This window comes from Bidens hawaiensis, unplaced genomic scaffold, assembly GCF_021521415.1.
Source record: "Bidens hawaiensis isolate Kalapana, Puna unplaced genomic scaffold, B.hawaiensis_p1.1 tig00001382_1, whole genome shotgun sequence".
NCBI lineage: Eukaryota > Viridiplantae > Streptophyta > Magnoliopsida > Asterales > Asteraceae > Bidens > Bidens hawaiensis.
The window spans coordinates 1,184,021-1,199,779 of NW_027491078.1; the positions used below are offsets into that span (position 1 = coordinate 1,184,021).

General features: G+C 35.4%; 1 protein-coding gene across 1 annotated transcript; it reads left to right on the top strand.

Moving 5' to 3' along the window:
• Positions 1-7,418: 7,418 nt before the first annotated feature.
• LOC143573848 (leucine-rich repeat receptor protein kinase HPCA1-like) lies at positions 7,419-14,651 on the top strand. Its single transcript, XM_077058631.1, has 20 exons — positions 7,419-7,600; positions 7,699-7,825; positions 8,047-8,118; positions 8,206-8,280; positions 8,353-8,424; positions 8,963-9,124; positions 9,192-9,266; positions 9,696-9,767; positions 9,857-9,928; positions 10,009-10,077; positions 10,155-10,229; positions 10,320-10,391; positions 10,472-10,612; positions 10,822-11,312; positions 11,402-11,554; positions 11,814-11,950; positions 12,014-12,233; positions 12,511-12,746; positions 13,345-13,832; positions 14,572-14,651. The coding sequence occupies exons 1-19, from the start codon at positions 7,507-7,509 to the stop codon at positions 13,819-13,821; spliced, it is 2,892 nt and encodes a 963-aa protein (XP_076914746.1). The 5' UTR covers positions 7,419-7,506; the 3' UTR covers positions 13,822-13,832; positions 14,572-14,651.
• Positions 14,652-15,759: the final 1,108 nt, after the last annotated feature.

The window sequence follows — 15,759 nt, forward strand, 5'->3', positions numbered from 1 at the left end:
TATTTTTATAAGTTAAGAGAAAAACAAGTTAGTTACTTAACTTTTAGTCAATTTATTTTAGTTTTGGGAAAATATAGGTTATAATATTTATTAGTTAGTTGCCGAACCGATTATTATTTAAGCAAGCAAGTTAATCGAGTGGTTCATTTTTGGTCAGACATGAACTCGGTCTTGAGTCGGGTTTATGTCCAACATATTTGAAATGATAAGATGAAGTGACATGTTGGAAATGTTTAGTTTGGTTTTATTAGTTTTGCTAATGTTAGTTTTTTTTTAACATAAAACTTTTATAATCGAACATTAAACGAGTCGACAAGCGGTAGTGAAACACAACTATGACTGTCGACATAAGGTGACAACATGGCGATGGCAACATGATGTGTTGTACATAAAATAATAAATTACCCGAGGATGGAATAACAAAGAAAAAGAAGAACTTGAACGGTTTGACTTTCTTGGTCAAACTTGGAATTTAACACTAATGCAACAAGCTAGAGAGCAATACAGACTTTGAGTGAAAAATGAGTTGGGCAAGGGAAATAATAGATGCATGTATGCTTATATAGCCATAAAATCGTTAATAACAAGACAAAAAAAATGAACTTTAAGAACTAGTCAAAAGGCTATTCTTAAGCAATAATAATGAAGAATTAAATGGTTTTGACTCAATAAATAAAATATGAAGATATTAGAATACTTAAATATGGTCTAGCTACATGAGGATGAAACATTTTTAAAACTAATAAGTTTAAATAAATAAATAAAAGTGAATATATCAACTTATTAGTAGTACATATTTCATTTGACAAACTATATATTGTTTATCTGAGTTTACAAATTGACATGATATGAATGTTGTTTCATTAATACAAGCGTAAAACTATTAGTGAATTCATAAATATATAAGACTTAAAATTACTATGAAATAACTAATATACATACATGAGAAGTAAATAAATTAATGACGAAAACTTAGTCAATGATCGTATGAGTATGTAGATAATAATAATAATAATAACGACGACAACAACAATAAATTGTAAAAAAAAAAAAAACGAATCAAAATGTCAAGAAATCAATAAATGTGGATCCAAATTATATGAGAATTTTAAAATGGGTCGGGTTTCGGGTTTGAAAACTAACCAATGTTACACTAATGACGGGAGCTGGACCTCTACATCCGAATGAATTAACGAAAAAAGGTAAGTTAACCCTTGTATTATATGATTTGAAAGTTTTCCGGTGACTTTTGGCTAACACACAAGTCTCACAATGTGTCTTTATCATTAAAAGGAAATAAAGCAGGAACTAAAATATGCAAGGATATAAGTGTGTCTTATCATTCCTGTCCTGATATCCTGTAAAATACAAAAAGTGGGATGCATGAAGGCCAAGCAATTTAACTGTTACATGACTTATTGAAAGAAGTTCATGTCACATTGAAGGAACATAAAGACAATTAGGGAGTTTGAGTATTAGAGAAATATCAATTCTTCCCCCGCTCTTCACTCTCATTATTTTTCCATTTTCCACATGTATACACGGTTTTGTGTGCTTTGATCGTGTGGTAAAATTTGATAATTCATAACTCATGGTATCGGTGGCTCCGCAATCGAATATCCAGGATTTTTCATGTTTTTTGTTACTATTTTGAGCCATAAAAGTCAGGTCATTAAACTTTTGGGTATTTTTGCAATTCATAAAACTTCTTTTGATGTAGTTTTTAAAATGTTTGGTTAATATCAAATCTAAGTTGTAATTACGTCGTCGTCGTCATCATCATCATCATACTCAGTAAATCCCACAAATATCAAAGCAATGGTAGGGTCTGAGGAGGGTAAGATGTAGACATCCTTACCTCTACCCCGTAGGAATAGAGAGGTTACTTCCGATGAGATCCCTTGCTCGATAGTAGCTTTGCATCAAGCCTTGGACATAAGGCACATAACACTCAACCACCGGGACACCGGTCGATTGGTGCATGTCCTTGTCTTTCGGCTAAATTGTAATTACAGAAGGAGTATATGTGAGTTTTCGAGATATGTCTCTTAAACCCAATAACCGAATGCACCGAAAATACACCCTCTTCTTCATCATTTCGGGTTGTCTCTATCCCCCTAAACTGGTGGTGTTCCGATCATCGTCGTAGGTGTTCGTAGCTTCATTGTTGCATACCGCCGCTGATGCTTTACCGTATCCTTTCCGGTGGTCTGGACGCCCTTTTGTGACTGATAGACCACCGATCGGGCTAACCAACGAGCTGGAAAACTGCTCTTTAGTGTGTCTTGTAATACACAATGTTCACATTTTAGATGAGACTTGTTTTTTTTGTTGACATTCCACTCTTTTTCCTTCTACCCGCCGGTTACCTTTTGTTACAAGCACAAACCCTCCTGTCTCGATGGCATTTAAACCTGCTCCTATATCCTGTTCATCATTGGAAGTTGCTCCCAGAATGTTTTGGTGAGCGGCTTCTTTTCGGACAGTTGCATATGCTGCCTTCGCTGTTGGAAGAGGATCAAACAAGAGTGTCTCCTTTTTAATGGGATCATACTTCTAATCGAGGGAATTTAGAAATTTATAGAGTTTCTGTTCTGAGTTGATTCTTGCGTATGTTTTTATCTCTTTCGAACATTTCACGGGATTCAGGTCGATTCGATCAGTCTCACCCCATGTCCCCTGAAGTGTAATCCAAAAATCCTCGAGAGAATGGTCATTTTGTTTGATATCGTTTGCTTTGATGTGAAGGTTAAATGTCTGCAACCTGTCCCTCCTGCTACTATAAGTAATAACCAGAGCATCCCAAAGCGACTTGGCTATGGGAAACTCTGTTAAGTTTCCATCCACTATTGGTTCAATATTCTGTATTAACCACGAAAAAACGACTAAGTTGTCTTGTTCCTATTGTTCGTAAATCATTCGGGTCTGGAGGATCTGAGTAAAAAATTTTGAGTAAGGATTTTGATTTTCCGCCTCTAGCAACTCGAATCATTTGGGCCCATAGTGCATAATTTTGGCTGTTGAGTTTAAGATTGATTTGCTGTTGGCGGAAAGTTTGCGTATTTTTGGTTGGGAATTAATCCCTTGTTTGAGTAGATTGGCGAGTTGTAAGGATATATCATTCCGGTTACTGTCTTTGGACATGAATACCTGTTGCGGGTTAAGATTTGGGGTAGATGATGAGCAGATTAATATTTAAAACTCTGCTCTAATACCATGTTATCAAGAGAAGAGAAATAATATTGAAGGAGAAGTTGTATTAGCTTCAAAAATTTAATATGATTACGTTGAGAATTCAGTCCCTATTTATACAATTACACAATAAGTTTATAAAGGAAACATGAGTTGTCGATGGTTTTAATTGATGTAGATATCGGGCTTTAATAAAAAAAAGTATTTATTAGACTTAAATACCTATAACTAGTACGGGTAAGTAAGGTCGTTTCCACAAGGAATCAGTGGAAAGTGTCAATTTGACTCATGACTTTTTAATTAATAAACTAAACGGACAGACGATGTCAATCATTTGAATGATTTAGTTATTAAAACACAATTACTCTTTGATTATAATTCAATAGTATAAAGAATAACCACTCTCTAGGTTTCAGGTTTTGAAGTAAGTTGGATAAGTACTTAAATCTGTTGGAATATATCTTTGTTTGAATAAATAAACCAAAAGACTAAATGTTTGGCTATGCTGATTATTAGAACTTAATCTGAATGATTGACACAGCTAAACAATGATCTAATTGATTATCAATTTTAGGTGTTGATGAATCAATTCAATATTATGGTTAATGATAAACAGGTCAATGACAATAAGAACTCAATCTTGAATGTTGATGACCACAAATCAATTAACTAACAGATCTTCAAAACATTCAATTACGAAAAACAGTTTAAGCACACAAACAAAAGCAAAGATTCGACTAACCGAATGATTAACCAAATCAAAATCCAAAGTTAAGGTTCAAAGTACCAAACAAACCAACATACAACTCAACCATATGCCCAGAGATGGTTACGAGATCTTTAGCCTTGCATCTTCACCTTCAATAGCTCGATTATGATGTAGGAGAATGAAAGCATGGATGATTCTTAAGTTTTGTAGGTGTTAGAATGGTGGAAAAAGGCTCCAAAATCGCCCAAGGTGGCTAGGGTATGAAGCATAATCGTTCTAGGGCTTTACCGGGCGTAAATATGAAAGAAAAACAAGAAAGTTCGGTTTTCTCGTCAGTGCTGGCCGTAGCCTACGGTCAGCCACCGTAGCTTACGGTGGGACCGTAGGCTACGGTGGTGTCTCACTGCCTTACGGTGATTTTTATACCATTTGCATACTTGTCTCGTCGAGAAACCCAAAATTCATATATTATGGGTTCCGTAACTCATTTTCTATCACCGGATATGCCCGTTTTACTTTAAGTGCTCACAAATCACTCCCGAACTCCCTCGATTGCTTCGCTTTTGCCCATAACTCAATTCCTTGCCATCCTAAGTGCTCCAAATTAGCCCCTTTAAGCTTCGAGCACCTGTAAACATAAAACAAATCAAAGTACTTGTGTACGATACATATAAACAAGTAAAACACACGATATAAAACACTTAAAGCACGTTCTTTCACCCACACATCAGTAATCTTGGAAACTAGAAACCAAATATTTGAACCCTATAATCATGGGATGCGATGCAAATGAGAGCCAATCCGAATATTATTATCCCACTAAACGGACTAGTCAGGGGGAGAAAGAATGTCTTGAGACACTAAGTTGGTTGAAATATGTGACTTATGAAGAAGGAAGAAGCCACAATGAGTCCTCTTCATCTACAAAAGACCCAAACGTCAGTGGCACAATAAACCGCTCCCAACTTGATACCGGAGGTAAGTACTAATCAAACTAAAACTAATCTTGTTAGCTTTTCTAAAGTTGTTACTAACGAAACAATAGAGAAAAATACACAGGAAAAATCTCCCACACACGAAAACCTATTGGAAAGATATGAGTTGCCGCCAAGAGCAAATCGGGGAGTCCCACCTAAAAGATATTCTGCAGAGAAGGAGTCTCGAGGATGTAGATAACCTATGGCTAACATAGCCAAAGGAAATCTATCACGGGAGGCAAAGGCTTTCTCCTCATTTCTGTATGCTAAAGAGATACCTACCAACGTAGATTAAGCCTTGATAACAAAGCACTGGAGATATGCAATGGAAGATGAGATGAGAGCTTTAAGGAAAAATAACGCGTGGGAGAAATGTACCTTACCACTGAGGAAGAAAACAGTCGGGTGTTTTTGGGTCTTTACAATCAAATATAACTCGATGGTACGATTGAAAGATATAAAGCCAGATCGGTAGCTAAAGGCTACACTCAAACACACGATATCAATTACTCAGAAACATTTGCTTCACAAAGAATAACACAATAAGAGTTCTTTTCTCTGTAACATCAAATAAAGAATCACCACTTCACCAACTATGTGTAAAAAATGTTTTCTTACACCGAGCGGTAACAGAAGAAGTTTATATGGAGGCCCCACATGGGTTCACATATGATTTAAAAAAAAAAGAGAAGTGTGTATCCTAAAAAAAATCCCTCTATGGTTTAAAACAATCTTCTAGAGCTTGGTTTGACAAATTCACCCTAGCCATGAAGAACTATGGATTCAAGTAAAGTAACTCTGATCATACGTTGTTTCTCAAACAAAGAAACAATCTCATAACCTATCTAATAATCTACGTGAATGACATGATTATTATACGGAATGACCATGAAGAAATAGCCTGACTAAAAGGAACTTATTTAAAGAATTTGAGATGAAAGACTTAGGAAGACTTAAGTACTTCCATGGGATTGAAGTTCTAAGATCCAAGCAAGGAATCTTCATGTGCCAGAAGAAGTATATTCCCGCTTATTAGCAAAAGTCAATCAATTGCATGCAAGCAGGTACCCCTATGATTGTGAATTAGAAGCTTTATATGGAGGAAAAAGCAGAATTAGTTGACAAAGAAAGATATCAATGAATGATACGAAAACTCATATAATGAATGATACGAAAACTCATATATCTCTCACATATCCGACCCGATATAGCATATGCTGTGGGAGTGGTAAGTCAATTCATGCACCAATCACAGAGTTCTCATATGGATGTAGTCTTAAGTATTATAAGATATCTCAACGGGACAGATGGTCATGATGTCCTGTTCAAACAGAATCGAATGGGCATCTAGAAACTCAACTATACACTGATGTAGACCGACAAGGAGACAAAGTAATCGAAGGTCGACGGCAGGATACTTTACCTTAGTTGGTGGAAATATCGTTACTTGAAGAAGCAAAAAGGCAAAAGGTGGTAGCCCTGTAAAGTGCTGAAGCTAAATTCAGAGGGAGGAGGGTTGACCGAAGTACTTTGGGTGCAAAGACTTCTAACGGAGGCAGGGTATCCTCCACAAGAAGCGAGATTTTATGTGATAATAAAGCAGTCATCCAAATTTCAGTAAATCCAGTTCAACATGATCGAATAAAGCGCATAGAGGTAGATCGAAACTTCATTACAAAGTAGTTGGAAGCAAAGATCATCACTCTCTCTTTTGTCCCATCAGAAGACCAACTTTCCGATATTTAACAAAGTCCGTTAAAGAAATAATCCTGCACAAGTGTCTGGGCAAGTTGAATTTTGGAAATCCCACTATTCAACTTGAGGCGGCTTGTTTAAACAAAGAAAAATATGTTAAGGAGCAGCGAGATTGGCAGTCATTTGCATCACATCCCATGATTATAGGGTCAAATATTCGGTTTCAATTTTCTAAGATTACAGCCATCAACAACTCATGTTTCCTTTATAAACTTATTGTGTGATTGTATAAATAGGGGCTAAATACAATGTAATCATATTAATTTTTTGAAGTTAATACAAGTTCTCCTTCAATATTATTTCTCTTCTCTTAATAACAGGATTGAACGGTACTTGCGGTTTAAAATTGTTGTAAGGAAGTATAATGTCTTTTAAATGGGGTCTTGTCACGACTTGAACATCACAGTGAATGTAAATGAATCGTGTCAACTATTTGGGCAAGTATTTAGCTATAATATGATATTTTGTGACACTCTGGACAATTGTTAGAAATCAGTGAAGTAATATAATGGTTAGGAAGTATCAGAGACCTCCCATTTAACTCATTTATTTCCTTGAAAGGGATATATAAAATTTCAAAAATCAATATGACCACTTATTACAAATCCGAAATTTATTATTCTTAAAATAATTGATAGATGACTCCTAAACAACAAAGTTCCACACATTGCATGGGATAAGTTTAGAAGTTTTCAGCACATGTCTACACACAAATGGCTGTTCCAAATTCCTACAAGAAGCCAACACAGTTGACTACCCAAGTCTTTCTCATTTTGTATCTTCTGTGGACTAAGCCAGTGTTGGTAACAGAAACTTGTCATTTGGAATCTGCATTATTTGTTCTATTTGGTTCAGTTTTCTTGCAACTAAAATATGCATTTACTTCAAAAGATGGGTGCAAAAGTTGAGCAATTACTTCTAACCCTATGCATAATCATTCCAATACTATCAGCTCAGGATAACGATCGTAAGTTCATTTCTTTTACTGCTCTTTGTTTCATCAAATTTGTGTTTATCAAGTATCTGTTAGATGAATGACAATATTGTTATACTCGTATGGTTTAGTTGGCAATCTTCAGACTCTGAAGAATGCTTGGCAGAACACACCACCCACCTGGGATGATGGTTCGGATCCGTGTACTGTTGGCGGTTGGGATGGCATCACTTGCACAAACAGTCGTGTGACTAAAATGTGAAGCCTTTCTTTTTACTAGAGTTCGCAAATATTATAGTTAACGTGTTAAATATAATAACTGTAATAATTTTAGAACTTATAGCCCAAATTTTTGATTTTTGACAATTGAACAATCTTCAAAATAGTTCAAAGATGCCATTTTAACATTCACCTGTAAGTGATTTAGTGACAAAAGTGTGATTATATTAATTCATTCATTGGTTCATATAACTTTTCAGCACCTTGTCGAGCATGCAATTGAGCGGTGAGCTTCCAGGAGACATCGACCAGTTTACCAAGTTAGAGATTCTGTGAGTCGTATGTTTTTATGGTAGTTTCGATTGGGTACTTCTAGTGTCATCATCTCAGCAATCTTTTTGGATTGTTTTGGTATATAGAGATCTATCTTACAATAAAGATTTGGTTGGATTACTCCCTTCCAAAATCGGAAATCTGAAGAACTTAAAAAACTTGTAAGTAATTTTTTCAAAATAATAAACAGTGTTTGTTAATAATAAAGTTAACATTTAATCTTGTACTTTCAGAATCCTTGTTGGTTGCAGCTTCACTGGCCCAATTCCTGAAACCATTGGGAACCTTGAAAATCTTATCTATTTGTAAGAAATTTCCTCTCAAGCATACTAACCGTTAAAATAAATCAATTAATTGATTGTAGGGGTGGGGCTGTGTATTATTTCAAACAACAAAAAATAAATAAATAAATAAATAAAATACACAAAATAAATGAATTTTGTTGTTTCAGGGGAAATAAAATTAGGTTGGTATCGGCTTATTTGTTAAGCCCACTTGTTGAAGTAAGAATATTTGAAAATTCAATAATTATTGTTCATTCAATAATTTATTTAACAAAAAAGTTAACTTAAAATATAGATCTCTTTTATTTTTTAGAAAATCTGAATACACAGTTTTGTTAAGTATTTTTATCGACATTTCGATGTAGAATTTATTAAAACCGAGTTCTTTCAAAATAAAACATTTTCCAACTTATATATTGGATGAATTCAAACAAACTTATATAAAATGAATTCAAACAAACTTATATAAAATGGAACTAGTTGACCCAACTCACTTATTATGTATTAACTATCTACTTATATATATATATATCTTGACTCGAGGATCGGTGTTGCATAGATCTCTGAATTCAAACAGCTTTACTGGACGCATTCCACCTTCAGTTGGCAATCTAAAGAATCTTGTTTGGTTAGATCTATCAACGAACAATCTCAATGGGAGCTTACCAGTTTCAAGCCAGACAACGCCTGGCCTTGATAACCTAACTCTCGCGAAACACTTGTATGTTTAAGTTTCTTCTTTCCTCTGATCGTAAAACGAATGGCCACTAATGTTTTACCCTTTACAGTCACCTGGGAGACAACCAGCTTTCAGGTGATATTCCACTTAGGCTCTTCAACTCTAACATGAAACTAGTTCATCTGTACGTTTCTTTATTCTTTAAATTATTAATTGGCGTTGAGCGGAAACATGAAAATAATACATATAGAATTCTCAAAAATAAAAAAAAGTGATATAATACTGAATGAGGAAAATATTATACAAGTGTGCTTTTTATAAGGTTTTCTTAACTTGGTTGATACTGCAAAAATTTCCAAATTACAAACTATCACATAATTAATTAAACTATGGGCATAAATAAACTTGCTAATTAAGTAAGACTACTTTCTATCCGCTGCTTATGGGCATATAACTTCACACACAGTACAAATTATAGTCGTTTTGTGTTTGGTACTTCTCTTTCGTGTTTTCCTCCATCCGGCTCTTGGATTAGCTTTGTATCATTAGTACAAGAAAAGAACATGTAGTGATTACTAGAAAATGAACTTTAACTTGGATATATATATATCAGGTTACTAGAAAACAACAATCTTACGGGCACTATCCCTTCCACCCTCGGGCTTGTCACGTCTCTTACAGTTGTGTGAGTATCATTTTTAACTAGATTTTAACTTCGCATTCGTTATTAGATTTCGAATATAACTACTGACTGAATGTCTTGTTTGTAATCAGACGACTTGATAAGAACTGCTTGACAGGCAGTGTTCCGTCAAACATCAACAATCTTACCAATACAACCGAGATGTAACTTTCAGGAACCTCAAACACTAAGTTTACTTTGGTTCTCATTTCAAATACGGGGTTTGATAAATTATGTTTCGCAGGTACTTGTCAAACAATCAATTGACTGGCCCTATACCCGATCTCACAGGCATGAGCGTCTTGAACTATATGTAAGTCTCAGGATATTTTAGCATCTGTTTTTCAAAAGAAAATTCTTAATAGAATCATCTTCTAAAACCATCTGCAGTGATTTAAGCAATAATAATTTTGCTCCATCCGATGTTCCTCCATGGTTTTCAACTCTACATGCTTTGACAACCATGTAAGCATAGTTCTTTGATTAAAGATACATAGTGAATATAACTTGGCCTGAAATTGATAACTGATCTATCCCAATATGTTTTCGTGGCAGTAAGATGCACAACACCAACCTTGGAGGAGCAATTCCTGTTGCCTTGTTCCGCCTTCCTCAGTTACAACATGTGTTAGTACATCATCTTTTTGACTGGTTAAAATTGTTTCTACTTGCTAATGTTTTATAACTCGAAAATGTTCTTTTGACAGTGTTTTAAGTAACAACCAAATAAATGGCACCTTGAACATTAGTTCCTATCCTAGCACACAACTTGAACTTATTGATCTTCAAACAAATGACATTACGGACTTTATCCAACAAGACGATTATGCAGATAGTATTGATTTAATGTAAGTATTGTAACTACATACCAGTACGTTCTGATTTTTTTTTTTAAGTTCGAGGTAGTATAGCAAAAAATGATATTGTTTCAAGGAGGGCTTTGAAAGCGATTTAGTGTGTATGGAGTTCACTACATAGGGTTTGGTTTTCCAATCCATTCTGTTTCTTTTTCTCATTATTTGACTAAAGTTTAAAACATATAAAACTGTGACTACAGACTGCAGGGGAATCTGATATGTACGGAATCTGGTGTGAATGAGAGATTTTGCTCGAATACAATTAACACTACTCTATTGAATCTATCGTATTCGACACCATTTAACAACTGCACTCCTCCTTCATGTGTCGATGGCCGTGTTTTGAGCCCAAACTGTGAATGTGCATTTCCATATGTGGGCTACTTTACTTTCAAAGCTCCTTCTTTTTCTTCAACAGGAAATTCCACCATTTACATCTCCCTTCATGATTCATTGATGGTGTTCTTTAAAAACGCTAGTCTCCCCGTAGATTCAGTATCATTAAACAATCTTAGCCGAACTTCGGAAGATTATCTTACGGTCCATCTTGATGTTTTCCCGCTTGGCCCACAAGATTGCTTCAACAGGACTGGGATTCTTGAGATTGGGTTCGCATTTAGCAATCAAACATTCAAGCCAAAAAAGGATTTTAATACCTACGTTTTCATTTATGAAAAATATAGTAACTTCTGTTCAGGCAATGTCTTTCTTCACGTTATCACTTTAAACTTGCACAATATAATTGAAGTGCGTTTAAATTTGTACCTGTATGCCATTTAGCAGGGATACCACACAAGTCATCTAACACTGGAATTATCATAGGCTCGGTCGTTGGTGGTTGTGTGTTTGTGGTATTATTAGTTCTTGCAGGAATGTATGCTTTTCGTAGGAAAGAAGGAGTTGAAAGAGCGACACAACAGAGCCAACCCTTTGGTAATATTGTCATAAACACACTTAACAAAACTACAACTTAATCTCTCTTAGCCACATAGAGCCAACCCTTTGGTAATATTGTCAACACTTTAAACACAAACATAATTTCATATTTAGACAACATTCGCCCACATACGTAGTCATGAAAAATAACTTTTGCACTTATAATTGTATGAATCAAATATCTTTTTTATTTTTAATAATTTAACTCCAAAGGTGTTCTTGGCATATGACCAATTATTTGGTAAAACTCTTGCAGCACTCTGGGATCCTACCAGTGGGAGTGGTTCTGTTCCTCAGATAAAAGGAGTACGGTCTTTTACCTATCAAGAACTTCAGAAATACACAAACAACTTTTCAGAGACTAACAACATAGGAAAAGGCGGATACGGGATGGTTAGTGTTTGCGCACTTTATAAAGTGATTTAGTTGAATTAATGATCAAACAATACTGTGTAGGTATATAAAGGAAGTCTTCCGAATGGGCAGCTGATTGCCATCAAAAGAGCTAAAGAAGGATCTTCACAGGGTGGGCTCGAGTTTAAAACTGAGATCGAGCTTCTTTCAAGAGTTCATCACAAGAATGTGGTGGGTCTTATTGGATTCTGTTTTGATCAAGGCGAGAAAATGTTGGTTTATGAATATATCGTGAATGGTACACTCAAGAATAGTCTTTCAGGTACTCATATTTGAAATCCTTCTGTCTACTCATGTGTGTGTAATTGGAAATTCAAAAACAGATGACTTTATATGTTATTATAACTTCCAACTTTCTGGGTCTTTTCAAAAAGGAGTCACTATAAAAGTAAAATATTTAGGTATAAGTAATGTATTTTGAGCTTTTACTTTTTGTAATTTTTTTATGGTTAAAGAAACTCTATTTATTCAACAGTTTATTGGCTACAGGTCCGCATAATCTTTCTGGTCTTATAGATTCATAATGTTTATATGTGCAGGGAGATCAGGCATTAGATTGGATTGGGCGCGAAGGCTTAAAATAGCCCTAGGAGCAGCAAGAGGTTTGCAATATTTGCATGATCATGCTGATCCTCCGATCATACATAGAGACGTTAAAACAAACAATATCTTATTAGACGAACGACTAGTTGCAAAAGTTGCCGATTTTGGACTATCTAAGCCATTGAGTGATGCTGATCGGACCCATGTAACGACTCAAATCAAAGGGACCATGGTTAGTAACTCTTTCTTACACTAGGTGCTCCTTCTACTATGTTGTTGGTATATACCCCTTGAAAACGCACACACTTAAAACTCACGTATACGAAATATTTAATCTACTTCATTCATTCATACTCAAGCTTACAATAAATAGTGAACAAAATACTTGCACCTAAAGATAAGGAAAATAAACTACCCAATAACCCATTGGACCATTACTAATAAACTAACCCATGTTCTAAATAACACATAAAACATGTGATTAAATAAATAACTTCCTAATAACTTGACCCTCTAAACTTGAATTCCTGCTGACCCATATCCGACCCAGTTTGACCCGTCAAGATTAACCCAACATATGTATCCCCACGTTAATACATGTATGGTTTCAACATATATATTAGTGGATATGGAAAAATGTGTAGATTGGATTATCAGTCAACACACGGGAAAGTTGGAGGTGGGATAGGGCTATGAGATTCTAGAATTAAATAAGTGTGAGTGACTTTTAGCACAAGTTAGAAATGTATATTACTCAAAACCACTCATTTGTATGCAAACTACTACAAATTGCATCCTCTAGTGTTTTGTGACTGTACTAATTGATGCAGGGTTACATGGATCCCGAGTACTTCATGACACAACAACTGACTGAAAAGAGTGACGTATATAGCTTTGGAGTTGTGATGCTGGAACTAATAACCGCAAGAAATCCAATTGAAAAAGGCAGGTACATTGTGAGGGAACTGAAACTTACAATGGACAAGAATAAAGAATTGTATGACTTACAAGAGGTTCTTGATCCAACTATTGGTTTGAGTAGCCAACTCAAAGGTTTGGAGAGATTTGTTGATTTGGCTCTTATGTGTGTTGAAGATACGGGACAGCAAAGACCAACGATGAGTGACGTTGTGAAAGAGCTGGAGAGCATTATGGATTTGGTGGTACTTAACCATGGAACTGAATCATCAACATCAACTTCTGTAAGTTATGAAGGAACGGGTAAAGACGACAGCTATCCTTATAGCAATGATAGCCTGTTTTCTTATAGTGGAGGTTCTTTATCACCGAAATTGCATCCAAAGTAGCATTCTATGTTGTTGCATGTGTGTGTCTATATGTATAATATATTTCTATATACAGTAAAACCGGGATATTTTATTAATTTAGCGAGATATTATTATATCGATAAATTAATAATTTATTAATTTAAGCATTTAAACGATGTAAATACTGGAGAATTGAAGACATTTGTGAGCTTGAGAGCAGCTTGATTACGTACGGGAATGCATTATCGGCACAAAATGGATGCGAATGAGTTGTTGGATTATCCAGGTGAAAATGATGAATGTTACGAGGTTCAAAGCATTGAAGAAATTATGGCGAATACCGTTCAAAATCTGCTTGATGATAAAGTTGATGATGATTTAGTATTTTTGGAACTGGTCACTCGGAAAGAAGCAATATTGCAAGCGGCAACAACTCTTCAAAACATTTTATTGCAATACGAGAATACAGTGCCTCAATTCCTAAGTGCAATGGAAAGATTTAAAGATAAACTCAATATAGATTTGAAGTTTACAAAAAAAAAAATAAACCCAAAAACAAGTGACTATAGATTCATATTTTACTAGACAATCCAAGAATTTTGGAATATTTTAGTAATTATTAATTTATAGTTTCGTTGTGACCAATATATTTACATTGGGATTTCAAAAAAAAAACTATTATTTTATTATTTTATCGATTGGGGTTCAATTTTGTACTGGTCCTGTTGGGACCAGACAAATTATTAATTTGACGGAGGTTATTAATTTATCTAGTGTTAAATTGTAGAGGTTCTGCTGTATGCATGCATATGTTGTTTTTGTTAAATAATTGGTTGTTACTGTTGGTGGTGAATAGACGTACGATCTGCTTACTTAGTCTATGTGAAATGGGGCGACAAGAGGGGCGATCGCAAGAGGTGCGACAAGAGGCGATTTTGGGAGGGAACACCCCCTCCCTCCCAGCGATAAATCAAAATATTAATATTTTATTGAATTGGACCGTTGAACGGTCAAAAACCAATACACACCACACACACATTTTAAAAACAATATATATACACATATATCATCTTCTTCTCCAACAATTTCAATCTTTCTTACAAATTACCACATCTCTTCTAAAAAAAACCTACAAAAATAAATCTTATAAACAACCCGAACCATTCATTCCCCACTTTTGGGCAATACCATGCTCCGCAAAACCAACCGAATCCACCGAGCCTAAAATTTCCATGGCTCGGTTTCAGTCAACACCCTACTCCGTAAAATCTACAAACCAACTTCCCGAATATCGGAAACCAACCGAAGCTAAAACTATCCATTTCCTTTTCCTGACCTGAACTTAAACATGTACGACAACTTCCTCAGCCACTAAAACCCCATGTCGGTGTTCGGGTCTAGCCAACTAGACCCGGAGCCGTTTTCGGAGACACAATCGGCGCGGGCCTCCGGTTCAACCCGAAAGGCGGCCCGTAAACACAAAAAGAAGGAACCGAGGGAACCGGCGGTGCCACGTGAGTACTTAGCATGGACGGAGGAGGAAGAAGTAGCTGCCACACGAGTTTGGATTGCCATTTCAGAGGATCCCAACGTTTTTAAGTTATTAACATTAAGTATTTATTTAACTTTATTTAGTATTTATTTAAAATTAATATTAATTGTGAAAATAATTTTAATTTAGAAAACTATCAAGCCGCCAGAATATTTTGGAAGAAAGTATCTGAAATATGGCTCGAGATAACAAGCAAGCTGGTTTAATGCCGGGGTAACGAAGCGGTTCAAGCCCATTGCAAGGTCGTAAACCAAAAATGCCAAAAATATGTTGGGATGTACAACAGAATGAAAGGACCCGGTTAGCGTAGCAGGCAAAACAACGTCAACATCCAATTTCAAGCATTAACCGACTTTCAAACTCTGGAAGGGCGGTTAGGGAGGCGTTTAAGTATTTAATGTCACACCCCAACCTAAGGCGGAAAT

What these genes read in the sequence shown, in the direction of transcription:
- LOC143573848 (XM_077058631.1), top strand. Translation starts at nt 7,507, where the DNA reads ATGCATTTACTTCAAAAGATGGGTGCAAAAGTTGAGCAATTACTTCTA. An exon ending in ATCAGCTCAGGATAACGATC is followed by an intron (nt 7,601 to 7,698) that starts GTAAGTTCATTT and finishes CGTATGGTTTAG; the next exon opens with TTGGCAATCTTCAGACTCTG. An exon ending in GCAGATAGTATTGATTTAAT is followed by an intron (nt 10,613 to 10,821) that starts GTAAGTATTGTA and finishes CTGTGACTACAG; the next exon opens with ACTGCAGGGGAATCTGATAT.